General features: G+C 53.6%; 1 protein-coding gene across 1 annotated transcript in view; it reads right to left on the reverse strand.

The window, feature by feature from the left end:
• Positions 1 to 7,885, reverse strand: part of NOL6 (nucleolar protein 6) — a gene marked incomplete at its 5' end in the record, with an annotated part of 28,912 nt that extends 21,027 nt beyond the window's left edge. The window contains 13 exons of the mRNA XM_010164506.1: positions 252 to 327; positions 1,089 to 1,237; positions 1,398 to 1,520; positions 2,379 to 2,556; positions 2,964 to 3,079; positions 3,614 to 3,715; positions 3,874 to 3,932; positions 4,247 to 4,367; positions 4,864 to 5,027; positions 5,179 to 5,313; positions 6,488 to 6,656; positions 7,326 to 7,505; positions 7,769 to 7,885. Of these exons, the coding sequence (XP_010162808.1) occupies positions 252 to 327; positions 1,089 to 1,237; positions 1,398 to 1,520; positions 2,379 to 2,556; positions 2,964 to 3,079; positions 3,614 to 3,715; positions 3,874 to 3,932; positions 4,247 to 4,367; positions 4,864 to 5,027; positions 5,179 to 5,313; positions 6,488 to 6,656; positions 7,326 to 7,505; positions 7,769 to 7,885 (1,689 nt within the window). The remainder of the gene's footprint in view (positions 1 to 251; positions 328 to 1,088; positions 1,238 to 1,397; positions 1,521 to 2,378; positions 2,557 to 2,963; positions 3,080 to 3,613; positions 3,716 to 3,873; positions 3,933 to 4,246; positions 4,368 to 4,863; positions 5,028 to 5,178; positions 5,314 to 6,487; positions 6,657 to 7,325; positions 7,506 to 7,768) is intronic.
• Positions 7,886 to 9,159: the final 1,274 nt, after the last annotated feature.

Raw genomic sequence — 9,159 nt, forward strand, 5'->3', positions numbered from 1 at the left:
CTGAAGATGAGGAAAAACTTATTTACTGTGAGGGTGCCAGAGCCCTGGGACAGGCTGCCCAGAGAGGCTGTGGAGTCTCCTTCTCTGGAGATGTTCAAAACCCACCTGGATGTACCTGCTTTGGCAAGGGCATGGGCTAGATGATCTCCAGAAGTCTCTTCCAAACCCTGTGATTCTGTGACCTCTCTTTAGCCTTTCCCATACCGCCCTTCCCTGAGAAACTCACAACCCCACTGAGGGAACAACTGTACCTCTTGCCCAGTCCTGATCACAGACTCCAGCAGGGCTCCAGTGTAGCAGATGGAGGATTCGGGAATGTCCATGTGGCTATGTGGAAGAAGACAACAGAGCATCAGAGCTATGACACACCAATCCATCTATCCTGATGCTGCACGCTGTGCCCACAGGCAAGGGTCAGTCCAAGATCAAGGAATTCCTCCATACAGGAAGGTCGTAGTGAGGAGACCAATCTCTGTGCCCAAGTTATCCTCCCCAAAGGGAAAAACAACTTGTTCTGCTTCACAGGATTCAAAGCTGAAGCTGCCAACATGCAGCCTTTCCTCAGAAGACACCTCCTCAAGTCAGGATAAAGAGGCCCAGGCAACCCCTTAGTTCTGTGCAAAAGGGTTTTGTTTTTGGCAGAAGGTATAAACTGCTACAGGGAGGCTTTCCAATGCTGTAGGGAGACCCCATCTTGTGAACCCCTACAGGGTCTCAGAGGATTTCATGAGACACTCTGCCAGGTCCAGAGAGCTTCTCTTCCAGCTCTGCCAACAGCGAGTGTCCCACCATCCCATATGCATGTCAGGGGAGGACCACGCTGCCTCCTTGCCCTTAGCATTGCCACCAGCAGAAGCTACAGCTCCATGTGCTTGCCCTCCCCACCTTCTCTTGGGAAGCAGCTCACAGCATCAGGACCACAACTGAAATGACTTCCAGATTTCACAAAGCCAAAATGACCCACAACACCCCTAGAAGCGCAAAGCTGACAATGTGGTTATCAGGGACATGACACAAGTCAGGAGAGTGGCAGTGATCTCACACAACTGCAGGTCTCCCAGCCTCAGCTGCTGCTCGGTATGACTTACAGCTTCAGCAGATGCCTGACGATCTGCTCAGGAATGAGGCGTTTCTGGCAGATGGTGTCAGCCTCCCACACCACCGCCTCACAGATGCTGCCATCCTGGAACCGCCGCAGCTCCGATTTCTCCCCCCAGAAGGTCCGGAAGTCCAGGGCCTGTGGGGAGAAATTGGCCAAGCCAGGCCAGGGACACAGGTCACCACTAGGGCTGGTCAAACCATTCCCACAACCACCAGCCAGCCCTGCAGCCATCTGCAACCACAGCACAACACCAGCTCTGCTCCACCCCACTCAGCACAGGCAGGGCTCCCCTCACCTCAGGATGATCAGCCTGTGGTCCCTTCTCCAGCAGGCTGGCAGCAAACTCAGGGAGAAAGAGGAGCCCAAACGTCAGGGGCCCAACATCCTTGTGTTTCGGGGGCTCAGCATCGATTGGCCACTGTGGGAAAATAGGGAACATGAAGCACAAGAAGCAATGACCAGTTAGAACGAGTCCAGAGGAGGCCACGAGGATGATCCCAGGGCTGGAGCACCTCTCCTATGGGGACAGGCTGAGAGAGTTGGGGCTGTTCAGCCTGGAAAAGAGAAGACTCCAGGGAGACCTTATAGCAGCCTTCCAGTACCTGAAGGGGCTACAAGAAAGCTGGGGAGGGACTTTTCATAAGGGCAGTTAATGACAGAACAAGGGGAAATGGCTTTAAACTGGAAGAGGGCAAGTTTAGATGAGATATTAGGAAGAAATTCTTCACTGTGAGGGTGGTCAGACACTGGAACAGGTTGCCCAGAGAAGCTGTGGATGCTCTTCCCTGGAAGTGTTCAAGGCCAGGTTGGATGAGGCTCTGAGCAACCTGGTCTAGTGGAAGGTGTCCCTGCTCATGGCAGGGGGGCTGGAACTGGATGATCTTTAAGGTCCCTTCCAACCCAAACCAGTCTATGATTCTATGAATGAGGTTGCTGGAGCAGCAGCTGCCAGGATATCGGGCAGCTAGATGAACCACCTGCTACATGCTCTTGGGTGCCTGGAGAAGCATGGACAGGGAAAGCCTCGTTTAATAGGTCTCCCTGGAAACCAGTCTTCACCCTGCTGCATTGGTGGGCCAGGAATTATGCCCACACCAAGCCTCTCAGCTGCACCCCACAACCCAGTGCAGGGCCTCAAGTCCTGTATTCCCCACAAACAGGTCTGTCTCCTCCCCCAGTAAGCAAAGATCCCCTCCCCATGCCCAACAGTGCCACGAGAGTCACACAAGACCCCATGTGCTGCGAAGGATACAGTGCTACTGCCAAGCTGCATTACCTCAGCGATCTGGGGCAAGGAGTGAGTTACGAGCAGCGCTCTCGCAGCCAGCCCACGGGCCAACAGTGAGACAAGGAAGGGAAGGGCCGCGGCCACGTAGTTGCCACCCCGATCCATCAGCTCATTCAGCAGCTGCATCTTCTTGCAGGCACCCTGCAGCTTGGAGACATGCTTCAGGCTACAGGAGAAGGAGAGAAGCTGGTCACCCACCTCCGCTACCAAATCATTTCTGAGAGAGAGGTAGGCCAGAGGATGGATAAAGCAGGACCTGAGGGTCCTGGCCCAGAACGAGGGCTACAAGAAGAAACACTGTACTTTGGCATTTCACAATGCACCACAGGAGATGCTGGTCCCTGGGACAATCATCATTCCCAAAGGTCAAAAGCACTGCCCTCCTCCTGGGAGGCTATCTAAACAGTAAAAACAGAATGGCCAAATGAAAAAGGCACCAGTGTCTATCTCACTAGCTAGCAGGGCCACCTCCCACCAGGCAGGTCCAAATCCACCCCAGTCCAAATCCAGAAGCAGCCCACTCCTCTCTGGACAGGCTCCTCAGCGTTACACCACCAGCACAGCAAGACTCACTGGAAGACATGGTCAAACGTTCTGAGCATGGGCTTCGCAGTCATGAGCAGCATCTGAAAGCCATCCACCATCCGATCATCCAAAATTTCCATGGAGCGCTTGGCTTCGAACTGGACCTGAGCAAGGAGACGAGACAGAGCAAGGCATGAATGGGAGGGGAGAAGGAAAGTATATCCCTCCAGCAGTGATCACCAATGGTCCCCCAACAACCACAGCCACCCCAGCTCTATGGTCACCAGGAGACCCTGATCCCACACAGGCTCTGTCCTCAGCACAAAGCCAAGTCATCAAGAGCTGTGGCTGCTGGCCAGACAGTTCCTCCTTGATATCCCTGCCATCAAGGTGTTATTTTTCTGCTCCGAAACACTTATTTCTGCTAAACAGCTGCTTGGCTTCACCCAAAGGTGCCCAAAAGAAGAAAATAACCTTCCCCTATCATTCAAGCAGGACAAGTAAAGCACTACTACACCCAAGTCTTAAAATTCACTTCTAAGTTTCAGAGCTGGAGATGGATGTTAGAAGCTTCGAAAGCAACACTGAACCCCCTTCCCATGTCCAACATCCTCCTACAAGACCTCTAGCCACCCTCTGCCTGCCTCAGCTTGCTCCTATGACACCATCTCAGGATGCCATCCCAACCTGCCCAGTACCTGGTGATATTTGCTGGCAGTCATATCAGCACAGAGGTTCACCAGCCCAGAGGGATCCACAAAGACCACTTCAAACGCCTGGTGGAAGTCATCCAGGACAGGCTGGAAGAGCAAACACAGTCCTTACTGCCATGGCACAGCACAGACACCTGGGCACCACCACTCACTGCCATCCAAGGTCTCTGTAACAGGGACATCCCTGCCCAAGCAGCGCTGGCAGCATAGCCCCAGGGATGAGCGCCCGCTGGAGAGCTGCTTACCAGGGAGGCATCCACATCCTTCGCTAGGCTGATCCCCATCACACTCAGGTCAGTGGTAGCTGTGGGCAGACAGGAAGGAACAAATCATGCCACCATCCACATCTCCCTTGCTGGTGAGGGTTTTACAGCTACATCCCAATAGCACTGTGGTCTCACAACATAAACAGTGCTACAACGTGATGCTGGTCCCCACCACTACCCGTCCCTTTGCAAGCTGCTCCATCCAGCCCTGCTCTGCTGCCCCATCCCCATCTGTCTAACTCACCTGAAGGGTCTCCGCATCAAAGGGAGAAAACCACAATTCTCCCTTCTCCCCACCATGTTCAGGCTTCATACTGAGACTGCTGACACCAGCCTTTCCCTGGAAACTCACCCAGGAACTGCAGAGTGCTCCTCAGCACCTGGTACCCACTCATCATCTTGACGATCTTACGTTTCATCAGCAAGTAGGCAACAAGCATGGAAACCAAGAAGCCACTGAAGCACCCTAAGCCCTGAGAAAACAGAAGGCTGAGTCAACAAGAGCTCAACAAGGCACCATGAGCCCCAAAGCCCACCCCAGATCACTGCTTCTGGCCTCTGTCATCACAGTTGGGCAGCCCCCAAGCCCCAGCCCCACAAGGAAGACATTGAGGCAAAATCCTGTAAAATGACATATGGATTCCCGTGCAGGAAGGCAACACCTCAAAGTTCTTGGGCAAATGGGATTAATTCCTCCCCCCTCAAAAAAAAAACCCAAGACAAAAAAACACTATATTATTCCAGGGATCTCAGAAAAGCACAATTATCCAGTACACACAGACTCAATGCAACCCATGGGGCAGGATGGAGCTCCTTGAAACCTAACACAGCTCAAATCAGAGCCACAAGACCACGACACCAACCACCAGGACTAAACCACCACCTTTCCACTGACAGGAAGGGAGAGCAAGCCAAAGGCAGGTTAGCCAGGCGAGCAGAGCCTGCCCTGTCTCCTGGCACAAGACAGACCTTGCTGAGCTGCCGCTGGTTCAGCCAAACTTTGAGAAGGGCTAGACCATCCTTCATGCCCGGGAAGTCAGCGGCTGCACTAGACAAGAAGTGCAGGTGGGACAGCAACACCGTGTCACAGAGGATGGAGTTGTTGTAGTGTGGAGTCGGGGGCTCAGTGGCTCCTGTGTGGGAAGACAACACCAACAGCAGCACGTTGGACTCAATCACAAACTTCCTGTTCACAGAAAGGGGCTGCAGCAAACATCTCCCCACGCTGGGTGCAGTTTTTGGCTGAACCAAGCAGACTCGTGTTCCCCCAGCCCCAGGCCCTACCTTCTTTGGGGGTGCTCTGCTCCATGAACCAGGCTGTCCGGACGTTGTTCTTGCTGGGATAGAAGCGGCTGGGTTTGAAGAGACCCGAGGCAGGACAGGCATGGAGTCGGACAGTGACCATCTTCTCATCCTTGCCTGTAAGCACCAGGGGATAGGTATGCAGGAGGAACACATGTCAGAGACCCAGAGCCTAACTTGAGAAAACAGGGAGCATATTCCCAGCTGGGGGAAAGGAAAAAGCTCCTTCCGAGCAAAGCTCAGCAACAGTGGACATGAACTCAGAGCAGAGAGTGACCACATCCCAGAAACAGCAATAAACCTGAAGTCACGTTGTTCATTACCATCTTCTCCCATCCCTGCTGGCCAGCCAGCTACCCACCTGCTTCCCCAGTGTGGGGATTGTGGGAACATGTCTCAGCATACCCTGAGAGGATTGTGGGAACTGAAGGGGTACATGTTTGGAGACATGAAAAAGTAACAATTGAAACCAGGATGTCAGCAGCTGAGTAGACAAGATATGAGGAGGGAGCCTTGAAATGTATCCAAAGATGTACCCTGGCAAGCAAAGGATAAAGGATGCACGCAAAGTCCATCAGCCAATCGCTATACAGGAAAGGGCGTGTGAACTGCTCATGCTGCGAGTGAACAGCCAGTAACATATTAACAGATGTGGGTGATTTCATCAATCTGGGGTATGAATATAACTGTATTAGAACAAATAAATGGCTTCTTGCTTGATCATATTGATTGTGTGCAGAGTCCACCACTGCGTTCCCGCACCCCAACACCCTCCTGCCTGCCCTGGCCTTGCCATGCTACTGCCTGTCCCAGATCCAAACTCGCTGTCACCTTGGGGCTGCAGAAACAAGCAGCACCTGGCAGTCTGGGCAATCCATGTCATCTCAGAGAAGAGCCAGACTGCTCACAGCTGCCTCGAGAAGGCAAGAGGATGGTGGGGAGCAGGGCTGAAGAGAACAAGGAAGGACAGGACAGTGCTAGGCACAAACACATTTTGTAGGGTCTGCTTTACTCCCTGAAGTACCCACAGGGTGGGCCAGCCAGTAAGGCCAAGGCTGGGGAGCCCAGCAAAGCTGCAGAGTCAGGTCAGGAACCTCAGGAGACACTGAGGACTAGGATGTGTGAAGGAAGAAAAGAAATGGGAGCATCAAAGCTCTCAAATTTATCACCAGTTGCGATGACAACCCCAAACTGACCCCTCTCCAAAGGGTCTGTTGTGAGACCACCACCACCCTCCAGCTAATGCCAGTACCCACCCACAGCACCCACCAGAACAAGGCTCAAGTGTTACCTTGTGGCCTCAGGAGCACGATGGGCTTGAGATGGTTACTGTTCATGTAGGCAAACTTCACACTGCCAAAGAGCTTCTCCTTGGAAAAGTGCTGGGCAATGTGGGCCAAGTACAGAGCTCTCTTCCGGTGGTAGCGCTGGTTCAGGTTATCTTTGTCCTGGAATATTTCCTGGGAAGAGAGGGACAGGACAGTTCCACCTCACTTGCCTGCAGAGCCTGGTTCAGCCCGAGGCACTCCACCACCCACTGTTCCACACTGTCCCACAGGCAGCCCTGTCTCAGACAAGTGGCTACAGCCTCAAGGAGCTCCAAGTCAGTCAGGAGCACCACCTTGCTGCTGCCTTGCCAGGCTCCAGGATCACAGGAGACAGAGCAGAGCCACAGAGCTAAACATGGCATCACTTCGTCTCAAACCCCATTAGAGCACGTCTGGGCAACAAGGGGAGGGAGCTCTAAAGGGGTAACAGCCTGCAAATATCACCCTCCCTGTAACACAGTCTTGGGAGCTGGGGCAGAAGTGCAATAGGGTACAAAGCTGGACAGCATTTGACACCCCAGAAATGTGGAAGAGGTTCAGCCCAGACAGAGAGAAGGAAGATCCTCACAAGGAACTAAAATCAAAACAGCTGCAAGCTCAGAGTGAGTGAGCAGTGAGACTGCACTCCCCAGCTCCTCATGGGAGTCACCACAGTGCACTTCCAGATGCTGTAACCTCACTCACGAATGGAGAGAACAGGGCAGTGGCCACAGGGGACAAGATGGGATGGGGTTCAGCTGGGGCTCAGACGGGGCTCAGCTGGGCCCCAGCCCACTCAGGAGCAGGCACAGCCAGACTCACCTGTGGCATGGTCACCGCCACGTCCACGTTGATCTCTGGCTTAATGCAGGTGCCCAGCAGGTAGCTGCCCACCACCTTCACCTCGGCCGGGGGCACGAAGCGGAACTTCCCCTTCACGTTGAACGGCACCTGCAGGAACGGGACCTTCACGCCCTTGGGGAGCCAGGTCTGGTCTGTGAGCTGGGAACAGACGGGACACACAGAACGCTCTCAACATCACCAACAGCAGATGTGCAGAGACCAGAGCCCCTCTCCCCACACAACTGCAGGCACCTATACCCAGGGCTTAAAGATGGAGCAGCCTTCTCTCCCCTCCAACATAAGTAAGGAGTATCTTTATAGTCCCTAAGGGAGACACTCCATGGGGACCTCTGCCTGTACAGCAACAGCAGAGCCTGCTCCATACAGGGTCCTGCTGCCTCCTTCATCCCTCTGGAACGTACTTCAGCCTCTGGGGTCTCAGGGATGGCGCTCAGTAGACTGTTAATTTCATGGAGGAAGGCATCAATCTTCTTCTTCTTTGTCTCCTTCAATATCACCTCCTTCAGCAGCTCTTCTATCTGTAGGGGGAAAGGGGACCATGCAAGGCAGCTGCAACACTGGAATTGCTCCTGCTCTTTACTATGTCCTCCACCACCAACCACGAGCCTGGTGAAGAGGGCAGCAGGTGAGCTGGGGAACACACCTGAGCCTCTCCACAAACTCTGCCTGGAGCTGTGAATCCAGTCAGCCCCTGGGCAGAAGGATAACACAGCTCCTGCCACCTCTTGTGAAGTGCTGGATGGCAATCAACTCCATCCCACTGCCTCCTGTGTGAGGTCCAGGCACAAAAAAAAATGGTGTGAAACAAAAAAAGGTTTCTATAGGACAGAGCATCAGCTGCAGGATACAGCTGTACAGGTTCATACCATGAACCCAAACCCAGCCCTAGTGATCCTACCACCACCATCAGCAGGTAGCCAGGAGATTAAAGCTGCTCCTCACAAAAATCACCAACATTACAATCACTAGTAGCCATCTAGTCACCATCTTAGCATCCTCCTAACACAGGCAGTTGCTTTCCCAGGACATAAACCAACCATTCTGTCCCATCCACATGCTGGTCAAAGACAGGAGCGGGGTGCACCTGTTGATCACAGAATGGTTTGGGTTGGAAGGGACCTTAAAAGATCATCCAGTTCCAACCCCCCTGCCATCAGCAGAGACACCTTCCACTAGATCAGGTTGCTCAAAGCCTCATCCAGCCTGGCCTTGAACACTTCCAGGGAGGAGCAGCCACAGCTTCTCTGGGCAACCTGTTCCAGTGTCTCACCACCCTCACAGTAAAGAACCTCCTCCTAATATCTCATCTAAATCTACTCTAATCCAGTTTAAAGCCATTTCCCCTTGTTCTGTCACTCCCTGTCCTTGTCAAAAGTCCCTCCCCAGCCTTCCTGTAGCCCCTTCAGGTACTGGAAGGCCGCTATAAGGTCTCTCTGTCACTTCCTCACCCCAGTAAGTGACATCGCAGCAGCGAGGGATGCAATGGCTGCACTCCCACCACACTGCAGCTACATGCTGGAGAGATTCAATTTTAGTGGTGTAAAGGAAGCAAAGAGCCTGCTGCGGGATTATTTATAAAGATTTTTTAAATTAATGATAATTACGGGGGAGATATCAGCAACACGCTGTGTGCCTCGCAGAGGCCGTGCTCTCTGTCCCTGTCCCGTGCCCAGCTCCCGCAGAGGAGCGGCCGATTTCCCGGCTCAGGGGGCTGCCAGCGGCCCGTCGCCTTCTGCCAAGCTCCGGATCCGGGGTCCCGCTGCTCCCCGGCCTCCCCCCCGCAAGCTCAGCC

Source organism: Antrostomus carolinensis, unplaced genomic scaffold (genome assembly GCF_000700745.2).
Source record: "Antrostomus carolinensis isolate BGI_N321 unplaced genomic scaffold, ASM70074v2 scaffold13623, whole genome shotgun sequence".
NCBI classification, from domain to species: Eukaryota; Metazoa; Chordata; class Aves; order Caprimulgiformes; family Caprimulgidae; genus Antrostomus; species Antrostomus carolinensis.